The sequence below is a fragment of the Miscanthus floridulus genome, chromosome 3 (genome assembly GCF_019320115.1).
Source record: "Miscanthus floridulus cultivar M001 chromosome 3, ASM1932011v1, whole genome shotgun sequence".
In the NCBI taxonomy this organism is placed as follows: Eukaryota; Viridiplantae; Streptophyta; class Magnoliopsida; order Poales; family Poaceae; genus Miscanthus; species Miscanthus floridulus.
This window is the reverse complement of record NC_089582.1, coordinates 126861207-126883069: the sequence shown is the minus strand read 5'-3', so window position 1 is coordinate 126883069 and position 21863 is coordinate 126861207. Positions and strand designations below refer to the sequence as shown.

At 46.7% G+C, this 21863-nt stretch overlaps 2 protein-coding genes across 2 annotated transcripts; both read right to left on the bottom strand.

Moving 5' to 3' along the window:
* Nucleotides 1–9701: 9701 nt before the first annotated feature.
* LOC136544379 (uncharacterized) lies at nucleotides 9702–10046 on the bottom strand. Its single transcript, XM_066536564.1, has one exon. The coding sequence runs from the start codon at nucleotides 10044–10046 to the stop codon at nucleotides 9702–9704; it is 345 nt and encodes a 114-aa protein (XP_066392661.1).
* A 1313-nt stretch (nucleotides 10047–11359) lies between these two features.
* On the bottom strand, nucleotides 11360–21633 carry LOC136542380 (protein DETOXIFICATION 40-like). The gene is made up of 7 exons (XM_066534780.1): nucleotides 21245–21633; nucleotides 20504–21135; nucleotides 20303–20359; nucleotides 12398–12636; nucleotides 12041–12159; nucleotides 11829–11915; nucleotides 11360–11576 (listed from the first exon to the last, which is right to left on the bottom strand). The coding sequence occupies exons 1-7, from the start codon at nucleotides 21524–21526 to the stop codon at nucleotides 11505–11507; spliced, it is 1488 nt and encodes a 495-aa protein (XP_066390877.1). The 5' UTR covers nucleotides 21527–21633; the 3' UTR covers nucleotides 11360–11504.
* Between the last annotated feature and the right edge of the window lie 230 nt (nucleotides 21634–21863).

The following is a 21863-nucleotide window of genomic DNA, read 5'->3' as shown; positions in this document are numbered from 1 at the left end:
CGCAGCCACACCTCCTCCCGTGTTGCACCGAGCGCTCGTCCTTATAGCCGCATCCGCTCCACCTTGTGTCCCCACGCTGAGCACCACAGCTGCGCGCCTCCCACGACCAAGCACGCACCGCAGCCCATGCGCTTGGTGCCGCCAACCAGCGAGCCAGCCCCAACGAGAGCCACTGTAGCCGCGCGCCGCCGTCTGATCCTGAGCACCGAGCGCCATCCAAGCCTGCAGTTTCTGTGCCCTAGCCCTTGCCTCCTTGTTGGTAAGGCCAAATCCTTGTTTTCAATTTTCAATGCTATGACCTAGATCAATTTCCAAGCATTGATTTCAAATCATCCAGGGCCACCGATTCATCGAAGTGGTTCGCCGACCCTAACCCTAGCCGGTTCTGAGGTTCCCCATGTGACGTCTCTTCTTCTCTCGGATCGCCGATTCATCAGGTAGAAAGCCCATCGCCTCAATTTCATACCTACATTGCTTGCTTCATAGGATTTTCGCATCTATTAGATATATTGTATTTATTTGTATATCCATCTATTCCATCGTGCAGCGAGTCGGTGCCATTGAGGTTCTTGTGGCAGTTGTCAGACAACTCAGAGCCAAGCTCGCAAGTACGGATCGAGGCCAAGCCTCAGGAGTGTTAGTTTGACAGTTGATATTTGTCAGCGGCAGTTCATCCTCTTGTCAGATCAGATGGCTTGCACGAAGAATGTTGGTGGTGGTCCAGGAGATGACGATTGGAGGCCCCCGCCTCGCTTGCCCACAGGAACCAAAGGCAAGGCAACAAAGCAGGTGACATCTAAGAAGCGCAAGTACCCCAATGTAGAGACAGCGAGAGCAGCTGTAGTCGCTGAGGCCGTAGAGTGTGCCGAGAGGGGTGGTGCCTGCAATGGAGTTGTCATAGCAGATCATTTGGCACCAGACGCGTAGGGTAGACTTAGGGAGATTGAGCGACTTCATGGTAGTCCACCTGGGACTGTCATGATGGTAGGACATCGTCTGGCTATTGAGGAGCCTCAGCGTCAGGGGGAGTCTCAGTAGGAGCCACAGCAGCAGCCCCCACCAGCAGAGCCTCAGCCAGCTTAGGAGACTCAGGAGGGCCAGCAGGCCGAGGAGACCGAGCCGGCACCCCAGCTACACCGCTCTGGTTGTACCAGTGCTACAGTCCACCAAGGCCAGCTACATAGCACAGGGGTTCACGTCCACCGCCTAGACCACAGGGTTCGCCTCTAGTGGTACACCTTGACTTGAGGGCCGCTATGGCCAGGCAGGTTCGCTAGCTAAGGTTTGTTGAGTTTGATGTGTGGTTCCCTCCGAGGAGTGATGAGAGAGCAGCAGAGGGTTTCTATACACCGCTCTAGGAGGATTTCTATAATGCTTATCTTAACAGTGGGGCAGTGTTCAGATCTCAGCGGGTATGCAGTATAGAGTCTATTGTGGCAGCAGCCGGAGAGCATATCTGCCCCTACTTGTCATATTTGCCGGGGCTGACAGATCTGGTTGGCTAGACAGGAGTGTATGTACCATCTTGGGTTCGGTAGTTTTACGCATCGTTCTATGTTGACCCGCATCATAACTTCATACACTTTGCATTCAACGGTAGAGATTACAGGGTGATGAGTTTTAGGGCCTGAGAGATACTGAGGCTACAGGATCAGCCTATCAGATTGCATGAGGTATGTTATGGATAGTAGGAGCCTCCTAGGTGTCCTCATGGAGGGATGGTGCCCCCTACAGATCTTGTGCGCCATTGCTTCAAGGAGCCCTTTGGTGAGGGGTCGAGGAGGAACCCCAGTGACCTTACTCCTACAGCTCATGTGCTAGAGGCTATCATTAGGAGGACACTACTTCCCAGGTTGGGATACAGAGAGGGTCTGACTCGCTTACAGCTCTGGCTCCTTAATGCCCTGATGCAGCAGACCGTGTTCGACATTTGGGACCTCCTTCTATCAGAGATGGAGGATACTATAGCTGAGGGCTTCAAGGGTCATAGACAGCTTCCATATGCACATTGGATTACATTCCTAATGCTCCAGTCTATGCAGGTTAGGACCCCAGAGATGGTTGTCGAGTACAGAGGTGCCACCATAGAGTTTCCAGCTTATAACATGGCACAGAGGATCAGGCACAGCACACCATAGGCACCCACTCAGCCCAGTTGTCATCTAGATGTTCCAGAGTCAGTAGCTCAGTAGGACGAGATCATCAGAGGCATAGCCACTACTGAGGAGGAGCAGCTTGAGGCACAACAGATGACTGAGTCCAGTGACAGTTCGGATGATGACTATCAGCCGATTCCTCAGATGCCTCCACGCAGACATGATGCAGAGGTCGATAGTTCTAGCTCAGCTCCACCTGTACCATAGATAGACCCTACTCTGATTGCTATTCTTGAGCGGATGCAGCAGGATCAGGCACGATAGGCTCAGGAGACCGCTGCCAACTTCGCACAGTTTCAGGCTCGTCAGGACGAGTTCCAGCGGCAGCAGCAGCAGCAGCAGCAGATGCATCAGCAGTAGTTACTCATGCAGCATTAGCTTATGGGATTCATGCAGCATGTAGTAACAACACTTGGGGCCCCACAGCCACAGCCTTCGCCCCAGCTTGCTCAGCCTGCCACCACCACGACGACTCCAGCAGTACAGCCTAGTGGGCTTCAAAGTTAGGGACAACCTCTAGCTCCGTTTGCTTCACCCACAGTTCAGGTGTCCCAGTGGTTGTCCTCACCAGTGGTAGCCCCGTAGTTCACACCATATCATACGGGCTTCTCACCGAATCAGTCTTCCTTGCTATTTGTGCCTGACACATCAGTCTCTAGGAGTCTTAGAGCATCTTTTAGTGAGTTGACAGGCATGCCTACACCGCCACATATGCATGCCGCTGGTCCTTCTACAGCAGCTCCAGTTGTCATGACTACTCAGAGGATCCCGTCGTCTGTCGCCTCTTCAGATCCTACTATAGACGTACCAGCAGCATCACAGGCCGCACCTACCCCAGCTCAGACCTAGTCTGCTTCAACGACACTTTCTGCCATAGAGGGTTAGTCAGTATAGAGCTCAGGGTCAGATGATGATGGCGCCCAGTTCCAGCTTGCCCCTCGTACCTTAGCGCTCGGCTCGTCCGCTGCAGCCCCGCCGCCGACCGACCCTTAGGTTTTGGTGTGTGACGCCAAAGGGGGAGAGGGTTCGAGTATGTAGACTCAGGGGGAGCGACGTTTAGGGGGAGTCTTAGTTAGTTATTAGTCTATTATATACATTTGGAGTTTTATTTGTGTGATATACTATTACTATTATGCATTCGTGTGTTACTTTCATGTATATTATTATATCTATGCGATAGTGATATTTACGTGATTGTGATATATGACATGTGTGCTCTCTACTTTACATTATTTATATGTCATATCACTTGTGTTATGCTCATTTGCCTTTGCTTCTGCGTTTATACTCCGATGCAAATGTGCTTTGTTACTTGTACTCTTACTTAATTCATACCCTTTGAGTACATTGTGTTGGCTTGGGTCATATAAGCTTGACTAACACTTTTGTTCTTATCGACAAAAGCTTATATGAACCAAGCCCGTCAAAAACCTCACTCTTTCACATACTCGAGGTGGTATTGTCATCAATCACCAAAAAGGGGAGATTGAAAGCATCTAGGCCCCTTGTTGGGTTTCGGTGATTAATGACAATACAAAATTACTATGACTAACGTGTGTTTTGTAGAGGCAATTAAGTTAGGTCATGATAATGGAGATCGATTGGGCAATCGAGGTGGTCATGCCCCTACGATGGAAATCATTTCGGTTTTCAAAGGATGGATGACAAGGTTAAGGATGACTAGTTCTAAGTGTCAATTGGAGTTGGAGAGACACTTAGAGTAGTTTAGGACTTTGTTTTTCCTTTGGCCGTACTATTAAGGGGGTATGGACGGGTAGCTTGACCTAGATGAGTCTAGTGAGTTAGGTGCGGTGCACACTTGTTAAAACTAGCACTAGGTAGCTTCACAACAACCCTATGATCCTTTGGAGCAAACTTCATTCACATATGATCGAGAGTTGGAAGTGAATGGAGGGTCAAATACTGACCGGACGCTGGCTCCGGTGTGACCGGACGCTGGCCGCAGGGTCCGGTCAGTTCATTTGATCAAGTGACTACGTTCGGTGCGACCGGACGCTGGAGTGATCAAGTGACTGGATGCTGAAAGGCAGCATCCGGTCGACTCCAGTAAGGTTCCAGAGAAGGGAATCTGCGACCGGACGCGTCCGGTCAGTGCTGACCGGACCCTGGGGGTTCAGCGTCCGGTCAAGTACAGTAAGGTTCCAGTAAGGGTTTAATGTGACCAGACGCGTCCAGTCAGTGGTGACCGGACCCTACCAGCGTCCGGTCAACACATTATCACTGGAATGCGGGTTGAACCGACTGGAGCGTCTGGTCAACATGACCGGAGCGTCCAGTCACCCCGCAGAAGCTCATAACAGTTCGTTTTTCAGGCTGCTTTATAAATAGAAGCTACACTCGTGTGTGGAGTTACTTTTGCTCATTCCAATAGCTGAGAAACACGTTTATGAGTGCCAAGAAGAGAAAGGTCCTAGTGAGGTGATTGAGATTTGAAAATCCAAGAGAGTAGCCTCATTAGTGAGTCAAGAGTAGCCAAGTGTGCATCCATTTTCTCATTTGGCTTCGAGTGGTCAAGTGAGAGTTCGTGCTTGTTACTCTTGGTGATCGCCATCATCTAGACGGCTTGGTGGTGATTGGGAGCTTGGTGATCACCCGACGGAGCTTGTGGGTGACCCAACTCTTGTGAGCGGCTTTGGGTGATTCACCGCGACGGAGTGTCGAAGAATCAACCCGTGGAGAGCACTTGATCCTTACGTGGATCAAGGGGGGGCTACACCTTTGCGCGGGTGCTCCAACGAGGACTAGTGGGGAGTGGCGACTCTCCGATACCTCGGCAAAACATCGCCACGTTCCTCTCTCTCCATTTACTTTGAGCATTTACTTTGAGCAATTCAATACTTGTCTTTACATTCATAAAATTGCCATGCTAGAGTAAGTTTGGAACATAGGTTGCAAGTCCTTTGTGCGCTAGAGTAATAGAAACACTTTTCTATGCACAAGGGGTTAATTGGGCTAACTGTATGATTTGATTATTGCAAGAAAATTTAGAATTAGTCCAATTCATCTTCTCTTGGACATCTTGATCCTTTCAATAACAACATGTTGCACAACAAAAAAAGGGCTTTAGGAAGGTGCCCCCTGCCATGGACCATAAATTGACATGTATCCTTGATCTCCACAAACAAGGCATGCTCAGGCTTATACTTACTAGTATACTCGTTAGATTACTGATGGTGGTGTACCGTGATCCATCCTGTTCTTATTGCGTATTATGTAAATGTGGAATGTGTAAGTAACATAAATCTGTGAGAAGTGAATTATGTGAATGTGTGCGTAACACAAACATTTGAGAAAGTAAAACCAACGTTGAGCTAACAACAGTTTATTGTTTTTTCTTATATTTGAATCCATAAAGACCTAAGCCTTGTTTGGTATAGCTCCTGGGTGCTCTGGCGCACCCTGAAAATACTACTGTAGCAGCACTGTTTGCAACTATAGTGTGGAGCCATTTCAGTTTTTTAGTTAAAAAATAAACTAGAAAGAAGAGGAGCCGACAAAGCCATGATTTCTAGTGAACGAAGCCATTGAAACCGATGCTTATAGGCTAGCATTCGTAGGAGTCATCACTGAGATCAAATAGATTATTAGTGCCGATCTTAGCTGTTGTATTGTTTCTACGTGTAAATGTGATAGCGATAGAGTCGCACATGCTCTAGCTGTTTTTGGTTGTAATCTGCTAAGTGGTTGTTATAACACTTGGGAGGGGGTTCCTCGAGATTTCAAGAACTAAGTGACCAGCAATTTAGCTGGGTCAGATGAGTAATAAAAATTCTGAAAGTCAAAAAAAAAGGAAAAGGTTTGCTGTATTATTTCGCCGTGTACTTTCTTTACCCAATATCAGTATAGAGTTAATTATTTATTTGTTGTTTGAAAATATTTTATTTCCAAAGTAAAATTTATAGGATGTCTACCCAACGTTTTGGATTTGACTCTACTAATATAAACCCCTCAATGCTATCACTACTATGAGCTTGAGCTCCTGCCTCCTCCTGTGAGAAGTGAAATATGTAAATGTGTGTGTAACACAAACATTTAAGCAAAACAAACATTGAGCTAACAGCAATTTATTATTTTTTCTTATATTTGAATTCATAAAGACGACCTAGGTTTTATTTGGTATAACTCCTGGGTGCTCCGGCTCCTTTTGAAAAAATATAGCAGCACTGTTTGAAACTATAGCGAGTTTTCGTTTTTGAGGTAAACTGGCAAGAAGGGGAGCCGTGGAGCCACGATTTCTAGGTCCACCAGCTCCATGCTACAATGTTGTTGTAAGTGTCGGAGACAGAGCAGATGAGAGCCTTGCCAGTACGCGCAGGGTGGCAGCGGATGCGGCAGTGCAGTACTCGCTGTAGCCGGCAGGTGGAGGCTGAGGCGAGAGCGCTCGGTCGGCGAGGAGAAGTCAGATTGGATTTAGCGAGGGTGGCGACGACGGAGGACGTGGGGCACATTCATTAGTTGGTGTACGCATGCATGGATGGTGTATGTGTATACATAAAGTAGTTATGCAGTACAACAGATTCTACCATGAGGCCGTAGTCGAAGAGCTGGATACCATTGTTGCCGAGGGACGGAGGCGGCGGCGAGCTGGACGCCTGGACGTTGCCGAGATGGCAGCAGAAGATCCGCGTCGTGGATGACGTCGATCGTCGCCATGGGCCATGACAAGCATGCACACCATCACCGCGGGCGCGGTAAGAGGCACGATCCAGCAGTCGCGGCTCTAGCTGTCCAGCACAGCCGGCGGCCCGGCGCCGCCATGCGCCGCGGCCACGGCTCGCTGGCGCTGGAGAACGACGCCTCTAGCTGACCGTCGCGTTCTCGCCAACGCCGGCGTGCTCACCACCCGCCCGTCCCGTCGATGGCTCGATGACACTGATGATTGCACTGATTATGGGATCAGTCCGTGACATGTTTAATTTGTATTGCTGCTGCAGCAACAATAATCGCGAGATCTTTTTGCTGCGTTGGTTGTGATAACTTATAACAATCGTCTAAGGCGATGCCTCGATCGAGCTCAATCGCCGTTTTGCATGTCATATGTTCTAGCCGTGGTCTATTCCGGTGTCACAGATGAGGCGATTCAGAAGCATCAGCAGGTAGCCATTCGGTCCTGCAGCTATCCAGTGAAACTGGAATGATATGTTTGCATGATATATAAATATATAGGGAAATGCTTTAACCCAAGCGTCCGACGTCCGGACGCACCACTCTCTGTGCCACCCGTGCCGCGTCCACCCGCCCTCTGCGTCACCGTCGCCCGTGCCACCCACACCCGGCCCTTTATGCGCCGCCGTCCAGCTCCGCGTTACCGGCGAGCTCACCGTGACCTCCACGCGCACCGCCGTCCGTGCTGCCCCCACACCCACCCTTTGTTCGCCGCTTCCCAGCTCCGCACCGAGACGGCGAGCACACCAGCGACCTCCACGCGCCGACGAGCCTCCATTTACGAAGCAGCAGGGAGATATTTGCGTTGAAAGAGCATATTACAAGTGTTTTATATCGACATTGCAAAAATAAATTAGGGTGTTGCAAAAGTACATCGGGATATTAAACATGTTGCAATGACAAAATATACATATTGCAAGCCTATGTTTCAGGCGTTTCAGACGTATGTTGCAAATATTTTATCTGGATGTTTCAAAATTAGATCTTGATATTGGATGTTGCACATGTTGCAATGGTTGTACACAGGGGCGGATCCAAAGGGGGGTTGGGGGGCTCCAGCCCCCCCCTAATGGCTTGATTTCACCACTAATCACTGTAGCAAAAGCTTGATTTCACCATTAAATCTTCATGCAAATCAACATCTCCATTGGTTTAGCCCCCCTTATCCCGCATCGTGCATCCGCCACTGGCTGTACATGCATGTTTCAAGCGTATGATGCAAGTGTTTCATCTGTTTCAGACATATGTTATAAATGTTTTATCTGGATATTCCAAAAGTAGATATGGTGTTACACATATTGCTATGGCTATACACGCATGTTTCAAGTGTGTCATCGGTTTCGGACGTATATTATAAGTGTTTCATTTGGATGTTTCAAAAATAGATCTCGGGGAAGCACATGCTGCTGTTGCTGGTGCACCACCGTGCCGCGGTGGGTCATCATGCGTGCCTACTAGGGGTGGTGGTGCGGCTGCATGTATGCGGGCACGTGAAACGGAGCGGGCTCGAGGTGGTCCCCACACATGCATTGGCTCGTGTGGCCTCCGAAGTGGGATGAGTGCAGGGCTAGGGAGCTAATTGCGCCAGGCACCGACGCTAGCGCCCTAGTAAGTCCGAAATATATCGTCTTTTGATATTTTTTTAGAAGGGATGGTAAAAGTTTTGCCGTAATTTTTATTAGACGGAGAAAATAAAAATACAATGGTCGGTCCAGTTTTTTGAGTGGAAACCGGATAAAAAAAAACCACCAACTGGAAGAGTCCACCACTCACCCCGACCAACTTTTGAAAACACCATCCAAACAACTAACGACTTTATCCCACAACTTGCTCAACCTCAAGCCTACTTGGTCGAAAGCGACCCAACTAGCAACTCAACTAGCTATCAACTATACTGGCATTAAAACCATCTACAACTGTTTTATTATGAGAGAAAAATACTGTAGATTCTAGCTGATAAGCCGGCTGATAAGTTCAAACGAACAGGCCCTCAGAACGACGCCAAACAAGAACCAACTAGCAAAAACAACTATCTCTGCCGACCATCACCGAACACAACCAACGACGAGCTGCGACACCATGATGCTTTGCCCTGTCGAGTAAACATATTTGTTCCCCAGAAGGCCTCGACCATCTGGTGTTGATGAAGCAACTCAGGTCAGAACTCAGAAAGAGGCCCAACGCTCAACTTCAATCCATCTGAAACACTACCAGATACTATTGAAGATGTAGAACTCATATTTAGAAAAAAAAACCACGATCAACTTTGGTCTAGATGAATCACTTCTTGATACAACTTGAAACTGTGAATCTTGCGGTTTTGCGATCCTGATCAGCGGATCAGTTAATTAGAGTCCAGGCCCTAGGTATGTTTTTTCCTTATTCGTTTTTAATCCAAATTAATTATTTGTATTGAATGTCAGCCGATTAGTTCATCAGAGTTCAGGCCTAGGTATTTTTTCCTTATTTTTTTAATCCAAATTTTTTTAGAAAGAATGACAAAAGCTTTGCCGTATTTTTTATTAGACGATAAAAAAGCAAACAAGAAGAAGTATTACAAATATTTACACAGCCCGCCCCATGCCTGCTATAAGAACACCACCTCTCCTACTGAGCCACCAAACAACCAAGAACAGGGACTCCAGAAGCAAGGCGAACGGGCGGGAACCACCAACAATTGCGGTAGAAGGAAAACCATTCTCTTCTCGACAACATCGCGGGAAATAGTATCTGCTACCGTCACCGGTCTGTCTGTCTCTGCTGTCAGCTGCCTCGGTGCGTGCTCAGTGCTCACTGCTCAAATTGCTCAGGTGGTGTACAGTAATAGTGCCGTCAGGGAGAAATTGAAGGCATCAAGATTCAAGAGGGGGGCCCGGCAGGCTTTACTGACGATGATCCGCGTCCTCCTCCATGCGCGATGAGCCTCCTGAGGTTCCTGAGATGCCTCTGCACAGCGCGGCGGGCGCACACCCTGATGCCCCGGATGGCGAGCCTGAGCTTCTTCAACCGCACGCCGATCCTTGCCTTCACCCTCACCAGCGCCGTCGGCGGCCTCCTAGACCTTGCTGTTGACGACGACGACGTCGCCTCCTCCAGCACCTTGTGGATCAGGAACTGCGCCTTGATGTGCCGCGCCTCCGCCGCGTCCATCTTGTCCAACTTGCCGTAGGCGGGTGGCGGCGTAGCTGCACTCGCCGGCAGCATCTTAATTTTCGATCGATGGCGTGGAGCGTGGTGGCCGCCGGCCGGTGACGAGATAGGAGGGGACCAAGACGAAGGGGCTTTTCTTGCACTTGCACCTGCCTGTTGGACACTTGGACCGTTGGACGTGTGTGCTGTTATATATATTCAAGCTACATATGAGTTGTATATAACCATTTTTCTTTTCTTGCAGCTGCAAGTTTTGTGTCCCTCGGAAGATTGCGCGAAAGGACTGTTGGCTTGAGCTTATCAGCCGTAAAAACGATGCATGACACGGTCCAATCATTTCTGGACCATACTTTTGTCACACGATCACATCCTTGACACCTTTATCTGCGTCTCTTCGATGAGAAACAGAGCCGCTCCCGTCTCTGTCCATGGGTTCAAAATTCCAACTTGTAAGAATAAAGAACAGATGATGAGCTCTCTCACCGTGATTTCCCCAGTACACGCAGAATTTTGTGCTCTATGTGATTTGAAAGGATCCTGTACATCTTGCAATCTTTTTCGCCTTTGGTTTGCTTTTCTGAGGATAGTATTCCCACAATTTTAATATATACTCCATCCGTTTCAAAATAAACATACATCTCATTTCTCGAGAAGTCAAACTCTTTTAAATTTAACTAAAAATAAAAAATAGTATCAACATTTATATCTCTAAATAAAGTTTATTATTATATATGTAAGTATATATTCTATGCTCAATTTAATAATCCTTATTATATATCATAAATATGACTACATTTATATATATATTTGGTCAAACTTTGAAAGTTTTAACTTCTCATGAAGCGAGATCTGTGTTTATTTTAGGATGAAGGGAGTATAATACAACCGTTTGATACTACCACATGGTCTTCAAGATTTTGGCACATGATTTCTAATATTACAATATTTGTAGCAACAAATACAATGACGCCATTACTTTTACATAACAAAAAATTACATCCTGTGAAGCTGATTGTTGGTTAAATATCACGAGGTTTAATTTGAATCTTTAAATACATGCACATTTGGTTAAAGTAAAGAGTAAAGTATATTTTTTGAACCACTAAATTGTACGTCAGTTTCGACTTTCAACCATGAATTAGAAAACCAGGTAATGGACCCCTCCAATTATCAAAATCGAACAAATTTGGTGGCTTATGATTGGATTTTTTTTTAGCAGAGCTTATGGTTGGATGATTTTGTCATTTCGCGCTGGGCTACAATAGCAAGGAAACTACTCTTTTTATTGGGCCGGCCCACCAACTAAAATTAAGGCCCGTGCCTGACCTGAATTTTGCTCTTAGTGGGCTATGTTCTGGAGACAAGAGTAGCTATGCGTTGGTACATTTCTGAATTGCGTGGTCTATCATTGCAGTTAGCGGTGGCAGAAGCGAGAGCCACTGAAAGATCAATTTCAGACTAGATGAGCTAGCAGAAGCTTATTGACTCTTCATCCACACCTGATACCATCGATCACTCCTTGCTTGCGAGAAGAGGCAGCCTTGTGTCGTCCCACTTGTCTAATCTTTTCCGCGCCTCCTCGACCTAAAACATTCAGATGTAAAAAAAAGATAGATAAACTACAGCACAAACAGAATTATTGCAAAACGCAGAGAAGAGCAATTAGACAGCCGAAATGACCACATAAGCATGAACTTCTAAAGAATAACTGCTCTAAGTGCCGCATCGGAGCATGTGGATCAAGTCATGAGATGAACTCATCAGCATGTGAGGTGGATTCGAGGATCATCTGTCAGTGACACGACACGGTAACCAAGGAATTTTAAGGTGGCTTACCTCCTTGTTCCAGTCAGTTCTTAACGTGATCCAGATCAAAATGAGTGTTTGGATGAGGGTACCCCCAATCATGCCTCCCCACAATCCCTGCAACACAAGACCCTTTTTCAGACTTGCGTGTGGGTTTGGGACAACTACTCATAACCATTTTCAGTTATAGTTAACTAAGCAGATTTAAAATGTGACAGCATGTTCATCAGAATCAAAAGTACCTTGATCCCAAAGTCAAACTTGAATCCGAGGAGCACGCCGAGGGGTATGCCGATGAAGTAGTAGCATCCAATGTTGATGTAGGCAACCGTTGCTTGCCACCCACAGCCAACGGCCACACCTTCCATCAGTCGTCCAGTGAGCAAAAGTTCAGTACCAGTGGGAAGAAAAACAAACACATCACTGAGAAGGTGAAGGATCCCATGTAATATAATGTGTTGGCTCAAAGATTAATAGCCCGAATAAGTTTGTTTTTCCAGTGAATTAACTTATGTAAAACTGAAGTAACTCTTGGATTAGTCTGAAGTCTCTGAACTCTAAAGATGCACCAAAGCTTCAGTTTGGAAAAGGAAAACCACCTGACAGCACGGGCTGGATCCCGCAGAGCACGATGGTCCCGACGAGCAGCGGGCACAGGTCGGCGACGGCGCGCGAGACGACCTCGCCGCCGGTGAAGATGTAGCTTAGCTTGTCCCTGAGCAGGAAAGTGACGAGGCCAGCTATCCCTGACACGAACGCCGACAGGGCGGTGACCATCCATGCAGAGAACGCGGCAGACCTGGGGTTGCCGGCGCCCAGCTCATTCCCTACCCTCACGCTGCAGTGCAGATCAAACCTCTTAAGATGAGAGAGCTCAGACAAACAAATTCTCCCCTTAAAAAACAGATTCTTGACATGGAGAAAAGAAAACTATTTTTCGTTCCACAAATCTGGTGAGTTGAAGCGGGAAAAGAATGTTTAATTCAGTGAAGTGTTTTGCCAGTAATAAGTAATTTAAAATAAAGAAGAAGAAATCATCATGTGCCTCAATTAAGGCAATGCATGGGGTCCACTGCATATTTTTTTTTCAGCCGTCTTGTTGCCGGTGAGGTGGGGATAGGGCAGACGGAACCGAATGGCTAGATTGATTTGGGCGGTCCTTTCTATAACATAGGATACCGCACCAAAAAGTATTATTTTTCAACCTATGGTTTCTATGAATAATAATTATTTTCTCTTTCTCTCTCCTAACTCTATCTTCTTCCTACAATGGGAGTGCGGCACGAGCCCCCTAGAAACTGGTGGTTTCTCCCCAATGGTGATTTTATGGTTTCTTGGTGCATTGGGTCAAGAGAAAACCTGATTTCTTCATGAGAAAACCATTTCTAGAATTTTTGCTGTCTTTCTTCATCAATTATGTTGCCATGTCAGCATTTTGCTTACGTGGCAAGTCATTTAATGAGTATAGAAACCATCATCAATACACCATTGGGACTACCCTTATACAACTAGCGCATGTGAATGTGTGAATCTGTGGAGAAAACTATACGGGAAGCTTTTAGAAGAAGTGTGTCCCTTGTTAGATAGATCTCTAAAAACGGTCCAGTTAGCCCTTTGATTCGCGCCCTGATCGGGGTCGTCCAGCCCACTATGGCTGAAAGGGACCCTGTCACCCTGCGCTATAAAAAGAGATCGGGGCCGACGGCTTTTATCACGAGGTTGACCTGAGCCGACCTCCCCACCGACAAACCATAAACCCGACCTGAGCCGACCTCCACCGCTACACTGCGCCGTCGTCGATCTTCACCGTCGGCACCGCATCTCTGACCCGTCTTCCCCGACCGTCGCTGCGCGTGCGCAGACTACATCAACAAACCTGATGGCGGCCTCCGAACCCTCCCCCTCTGCCGTGTCAGGTTTGGTACCTTTCCCCTTCCCTCTTTGTCTCTTTAGTTTTACAAACACTAGGATGTACAGCGTCTATTTTATCCCGATCAGAATCAGTCTATGGCTAGATCTATGATCCTAGTGTTCCTACAGTATTAACATTGGTATTAGAGCCTCGTTTAAGTATAGATCTAGCTTATCAGTTTAGATCCTTTCGGATCTGAGAAAAGAAGGGGTCTTGGAAGAAAGCCGAACCCTAACCCTAACTGGGTTAAAGAAAGGAGGGTTTCGGTTGAACCCTAACCCTAACTGGAGATTAAAAGAAGAGGGTTTCTGCCTTAAGAATGTAAGAGCCGAACCCTAAACCCGTAAAAGTCTTCAACGGGGAAGAAAAATAGTAAAACTCTAACCCTAACTTCGATCCCTAATCCCCAAATCGGTTGAATCCGAACAAACGAAGAAAATCCGAAGGGGGAATAAGGGGAAAGGGGTGGCCTACCTCGCCGCTACGCAGCACTGCTGTCACGCCGGCGTGTGGGGGAAAAGAAGACCGAGCCGAGGGCGCAGCTCGTCGGGCTTCGGCCAAAGGGGCGCCGCGACCAGGCCGCTCGACGGCGGCGCGCTCACCCGCTGGGGAGCACGCACGCCGGCGCCGGCGCTCCACCGATTCGCCGCTTGAGTCACTTGGTGGCTGATGTTGCTTCGCTGAGGAAAGAAAGCAAAGAGAGCGGCGAAGAGAGAGAGAGAGAGCAAAGAGCAGAATGAACGCTAGGGTTTCAAGGCGCCGCTGCGGTCGGCGTTTTGATCCTGCGATGCGCGCGGACGGCCGTCGGATCGGCGTGAACGGCCGAGATGGATCGGTCCGTTTCGCGGCCCAAAGCGGGCGCGCGCGGAAGCATGGCTTTGGTGGCCTAGGCCCAGGTTGCGCCCGGGCGTCGCGCAGAGGTGGTGGGCCGGGCTGTTTTGCCGGCCGGGCCGAATGATCAGTGTTGTTTGAGTCAATTTTGTTTTTTCCTTTTCTAGTAATTTTTTATTTATTTCCTAGAAAATGGAAATTGGCTCAAAAGAAAATAGAAAAAGACGATTTTCCTATGGGTAAAATTCAAGAAAATGAGTTTATTTTTTTCGCTGCGTATTTAAAGATGTTATTTCATTATTAAATTCGAACCAACGGAAGAATTTAATTTTGAAAAATGGATATGTTTTAATTGATCATAATATTGTTATTATTCTGACCAACGTTGATTAATGGCAATATTATGATGTTTTGTCTTGCATCAATTCTATTTTCTGCCTAATGGTGATGTAGAATTAATGTTGAGAACAATTGTATGTTTTAATTTTGACCAACGTTGGAACTAAGGCATGCAATTGTTATTGTTATTATTTATGTTCTCACTCTATTTGAATTGTGTTTTCAGGCAGATACAACTTGATGAGTTGTATCAAAGAGATCCCCACTCTCAAAGGTGATAACTACATTGAGTGAAAGAAAAAGATAGACCTAGTCTTTATCTTGGCTGAGATAGACTGGGTAGTCACCACACCATGTCCCACAGAGCCTGTGGCACTAGTGAGGGAGATAAACGAGACTGATGCCGCTTGGACAACCAGAGAGAGGGATTTTGCATCCCAAAGAATGTCCTATGACCTTGAGCATAGGAAGGGGGTCACTGCCAATAAGAAGTGTTTGACTGTGACAAAGAACACGATTGAGCCTGCAATTGTGGGCTTAATCCTAGAGTGTGACACCGTCACCAAGTACCTCGAAAGAATAAAGAGTCAGTTCACTGGCTCTTCAAAGACATATGCTACATAGCTGATAAAAGCAGCTGGTGATAAAGAGGTACTCTGGTAATTGTGGCATTAGAGAGCACATACTGAGGATGAACAACTTGGCATCCAAGCTAAAACCAATGGATCTAGCTCTCAAGGATGAGTTCCTTATCCATCTGATTTTTGATTCCTTGCCAAAAAGAGTGACACTTTTGTTGTCAACTACAACATACAACCCGAGAAATGGGACATAGAGAGGCTCATGGCTATGTGTGTGCAAGAGGAGAAGAGAATGAAAGCTGCCAATGGTGGCTCTATTAATTATCTAAAAGATAATAAGAAAAAGAATCTTAATGCTAACTTATTCTCAAAGTCAAAGGGAAAGGGTCCCATGCCGCATCAGCCTCAGCAAAACAAGTTCACAGTAGAGAAAGATCAATGTCTCTACTGCAAGAAGATGAGACATTATAAGAAAGATTGTCCCGATTACCTAAAGATGATCATGGCAAAGAAATGTGAGAACATTATTACGTTCATAAATGAATCCCTATATGTACAGTATTCGAAATCTACTTGGTAGATTGACTCAGGTATAGCTATTCATGTTGCTAATTCTTTACAGAGATTCCGTTCGACGAGGACTACGCAAAGAAGCGAAAGACACGTTAAAGTCGCAAATGGAGTCCGAGCAGAAGTTGAAGCCGTTGGCGATCTTTCTCTAGAGCTTGCTAATGGTTTCAACCTCATACTTAGAGATGTTCTTTATGTTACCTCGTTACAGAGGAACTTGATTAGTGTGTCATGTTTGGACAATGATGGTTATGATTGCCATTTTAGAAATAACATTTAATGATGCATGTGTTGGTCTTGCTATCTTACAAATTGAGTTTTATTTGTTATCACTACGTGATGATGTGAATGTTGTATGCGATGATGGGAACGTTGTCTGCGACAATGTGAATGTATCCTTGTCTGCGGATGTAAACAAAAAACGAAAGAGAGCTCACGATGCGTTGTCGAAATTATGGCACTGTCGTTTAGGCCATATTTTGAGGGAGAGAATAGAAAGACTAGTTAAGAATGATATTCTTTCTTCATTAGAGCTCTTAGATTTAAAACAATGCAGAGATTGCATAAAAGGAAAATATGTAAAAAAATTAAGAAAGATGTCAAACGAAGCGTAGGAATTCTACAGATTATTCACACAGACATCTGTGGTCCATTTCCTATAAAGAGTGTGGATGGTTATGATTCGTTCATAACATTCATAGATGATTACTCCCGTTGTGGCTATATTTATCCAATCAAAGAAAGAACAGAAGCATTGGATAAATTTAAGATATTTAAGGCAGAAGTTGAAAGCCAACACAATTTAAAGATTAAGATAGTCAGGTCCGACCGTGGGAGGAGTACTACGGTCGGCATACCCCATATGGCCAAGTTTCTAGACCTTTTGCAAGGTTCTTACAGGAGAATGACATAGTAGTCTAGTATTCTACACCGAGCGAACCTCAGCAGAATGAAGTAGCTGAAAGACGCAATCGTACACTGATGGATATGGTGCGTAGTATGATAAGTGACTCCACCTTACCATTGAGCCTGTGGATGGAGGCATTAAAAACCATCATTCATATTCTCAATAGAGTACCAAGTAAGTCGGTGCCCAAAACACCGTATGAGTTGTGGACAAAAAGAGTACCCTCACTAAACCACTTGCGTGTGTGGGGGAGCCCTGCTAAGGCTAAAGTATTTAACCTAAACATTAGGAAGCTAGATCCCAAAACAGTGAGTTGTCATTTCATTGGCTATCCAAAAAAGTTAAAAAGTTTTTGTTTCTACTGTCTAGATAGACATACAAAGTTTGTGGAAACGAGACACGCTGTCTTCCTAGAGAATGAAATGATGAGGGGAGCATGGTAGCTCGAGAAATTGATCTTGAAGAGAAGCGGGTGTATGCACTCACTCCGATAATTCATGAGCCATTTTTCTCACTACCTGCTGTCGCTGCACCGACAGTGCAAGACACTGTGGTGCCAGCACCTGTTGTTATCCCGCCTGTGGCAACAATGAATAATGATGAGGAACCTGTTCTTCAGGATTCTATAGAACCTATTATCACAAATGAGGGAAAGCAACAACAGCCTCAAATAGAAGATGTGCCAAATGTGGAGATCCCTAGAAGGTCTCAAAGAGTTAGAAAACCAGCTATTCCTGTTGATTATAAAGTGTACAACACTAAGAAATTTCAAATGAAAGATGATCCCACCTCATTTGAAGAAGTCATGAGAAGTGATCATTCATCAAAGTGGCTTGAGGCCATGGAAGATGAAATAAAATCTATGAATGCCAATAAAGTTTGGGATTTGAAGATAATTCCTAAAGGAGTCAAAACAGTAGGCTGTAAATGGGTCTACAAAATAAAACTTGACTCTCAAGAGAATATAGAGAGATATAAAGCCCAACTTGTGGCAAAAGGCTTTACGCAAAGAGAAGGAATTGATTATAATGGAACCTTTTCTCTAGTCTCATATAAGAATTCCTTCAGAATCATAATAGTATTAGTGGCACATTATGATTTAGAATTACATCAGATGGATGTAAAGACGACATTTCTCAACAGAGACTTGGAGGAAAATGTTTACATGGCACAACCAAAAAGGTTTTATCATGGAAGAAAAAGAACGAATGGGATGCCGTCTAAAGAAATCCATTTATGGATTAAAACAAGCTTCAAGACAGTGGTACTTGAAGTTTGATCAGACAATAAAGAATTTTGGGTTTAAAGATAATGTAGAGGACAATTATGTCTATACAAAGTTTAAGAATGGGAAGTTCATCTTCCTTGTCCTGTATGTGGATGATATCTTACTTGCTAGTAGTGATGTCAGTCTACTACTGGAGACAAAGAAGTTTTTGTCCTCAAAATTTGATATAAAAGATTTTGGTGAAGCTTCGTTCATTCTAGGGATCAAGATTCATCGAGATAGAAGTAAAGGGGTATTAGGACTGTCACAAAAGGCATATATAGAGAAAATCTTAAAGAAATTCAGTATGCACAAATGTAGTCTCTCAGCTGCTCCTATAGTCAAGGGCGACAGATATGTGGATTTTCAATATCCCAGGAACCAATATGAGATCGATCAAATGAAAGCGGTTCTATATGCTTCAGCTGTCGGAAGCTTGCAATATGCTCAAGTATGCACACGCCCTGACTTGGCATTTGTTACCGGATTACTTGGCAGATTCTAGAGCAATCCTAGAATATAACACTGGAAATTAGTAAAGAAAATCTTGCGTTATTTGCAAGAAACAAAATGCCTCATGATGATGTATAGAAGATATGATTCACTCCATATAGTGGGGTATTCATATTCTTATTATTCGGGAGATGATAGAAAATCCACGTCTGGATATGTATTCACTTTCGCAGGGGGAGCTATTTCATAAAAAAGCTTAAAGCAAACCGTCACTACATCGTCCACAATGTATGCCGAGTTTGTAGCGTGTTATGAGGCAACAGGGCAGGTGAACTGGCTAAAGAAGTTCATACCCGGTTTGAAGGTGGTTGACAACATCTATAGACCACTAAAATTATACTACGATAATAATTCAGTAGTACAGTATGCTCACAACAATAAGTCAATTGGTGCTGCCAAACACATTGATATAAAGTATTATGTTGTGAAAGATAAAGTCCGGGATCAAGTCATAAGTCTTGAGCATATAAGTACAGTAAAGATGCTCGCGGATCCGCTTACAAAAGGCTTACCACCCAACGTGTTCAAAGAACATGTAGCCGACATGGGTTTAAGGGAAAGCCTATAATTCCTAGACAAAAGAAGGCCCAAAGAAAAGTATCTATTTCAGAACAGAGTATTGCGTTGTAGCTGTTAAATCTATCGGCAATGGACCGTGACGATGAGACATGCTCTATGCGCTAATCTGTAATGGACTGAACAAAAGTAAATGATATAAAAGGAAAAGATGGAAAGAGATCAAGGGGGAGATTGTTAGATTGATCTCTAACCTAACTGGACCCAACGGCCCAGTTAGGCCTTTGATTTGCGCCCTGATCGGGGGCGCCCAGCCCACCATGGCTAGAGGGCACTTGTCACCCTGCGCTATAAAAAGAGGTGGGGGTCGGCGGCTCTTATCACGAGGTTGACCTGAGCCGACCTCCCCACCGACAAACCCTAAACCCAATCTAAGTGAGGGGCGCAACCAGTGACGGGAAGTACCTCCACCGCTGCACTGCGCCGCCGTCGATCTTCACCGCCGGCACCGCATCTCTGACCCGTCTTCCCCGACCGTCGCTGCCCGTGCGCAGACTACATCAACGAACCCGATGGCGGCCTCCGAACCCTCCCCTCTGCCGTGTCAGGTTCGGTACCTTTCCCCTTCCCTCTCTGTCTCTTTAGTTTTACAAGCACTAGGATGTACAACGTCTATTTTATCCCGATCAGAATCAGTCTATGGCTAGATCTATGATCCTAGTGTTCCTACAGTATTAACATCCCTTTGAGTACTGATTAGTGTGTTCTTGCCGGTTAGGACATGGAAGATGGAAAAGAGTCCAAAGTCTGGTAATAATCACATAGACATAGCCATGGTCCCATGGCATATGGACTCGGCAATATCAAGGCCTCAGGGGCAACTATGGCATGCTGAAGGTCTTAGCAGTCACGGACTGTGACCCAACAGTACGTCGAGGTACTGTATAATGTCGGTTTCATTTTCAAGCAAAACTCAATCCGTACTGTGTAATGTCAACTCAATCTTATATAGGCCCCGAAAACGTGAACAATACAGGGAGAAGAGTGCAGATTGCAGAGTAAACCAACCTGGCAGCTGCATTGAAGCCCACAGAGATCATGAACACCCATGACTGGATCGACGTGCTGCAGACAGAACATTGACATGGACTGAGCGGCATTGTGAGTTGTGACTCGAACTCTCAACTCTACCAGTAAATTTCCGGCATTGTAGCTAAGCTAATTAAGCACTAAAAAATGACCAAGCAGTAACAGTAAGTAATTACCCACCAGACCGTGAGCGAGTCGAGGGCGATCTGCGGGTCCGGCAGCATGCCGGCGAGGAGGATGAGCACCTGGAAGTACCAGACCTCGAGCGCCAGCATGACCGCCGACGCGGCGGACAGGCCGGCGAACCCGGGCAGGTCGGCGAAGGCGGCCCACGTGAACCCGGTCCAGGTGGCCCGGCAGCGAGGGCTCCAGACGATGTACGCGAACTGGCCCGCCACGAGCACCCACCACGTGAGGCTGAGCGTGAGCGAGGCCCCGAGCAGGCCCAGGTCCAGCCCGTAGACGGCGAGCCAGCTCAGCGCCACGTGGAGCGCGAAGCTGGCCGCCAGGATGTAGGCGCTGGGCGCCACGATGCTCTGCGCCTGCAGGAACTTCTGGATCGGGAAGTTGGCGGCGTACGCGAAGATCTGCGGGATGAGGCCGTAGGCGAACTCCGCGGCGGCGCCGGCGATCTCGGGAGACTGCCCCAGCAGCAGGAGCAGCGGCTCCGAGAGGGCGTACATGGCGGCGAGCGGCACGCCGGTGGCCATGAGCAGCACCGTGGAGCGCTGCAGGTACACGCCCAGCATCTCGTACTTCTCCGCGCCGTACGCCTGCCCGCACAGCGTCTCCACCGCGCTGCCCATCCCCAGCTGCACGCAATGCACGGCCATGGCCAAGTCCGTACGTAGACAGAATCATTCGTACGTACACACGAGACGAGACTTTATATACGTATATATATGTGGACTTGGGACGTACCATGAGGCCGTAGGCGAAGACCTGGATGCCGTTGTTGCCGAGGGAGGCGGCGGCGAGCTGGACGTTGCCGAGCTGGCCGCACACGATCTGCGTGGTCGACGACATGACGATGATGAGCATGTAGACCACCACGGCCGGCGCGGCGAGAGGCACCAGCAGACGCAGCTCCAGCGCCGTCGCAGATGCCATACGCCGGAGCCATGGCTCCTCGGAGGCTGCGCCGGAGAGCAGCGCCTCCAGCCGGCAGTCGACGGCGCGGTGGTCGTCACCCGTCCGACCCATCGACTCACTGATAGGTGCAGTACGCAGCAGCGGCTGTAGGAGTGGTTGCAAGGTTCTTTTTGGTGTGTTTCTGACAGTCTGACTCTGTGTGACTTGTGTCTATGATTGTGATCAGAAATTCAGAATCACATCAAAGAAAGGGCCAAAGGGTGATGTGCATGTGCCGCGCGTTCGGTAGTGCCGGGTTAGGTGAGGAGTGAGGACAACCGCAGCAGGTGAAAGTTGAAAAAGCTGCTTCTAGCCTGCTAGTACGTCTTTCTCAGACTCGAGAGCTTTCCTTTGTCGTGTACCGTCCGAGAAAATAAGTGTACTTCTAATATAAAAAAAATATAATTTT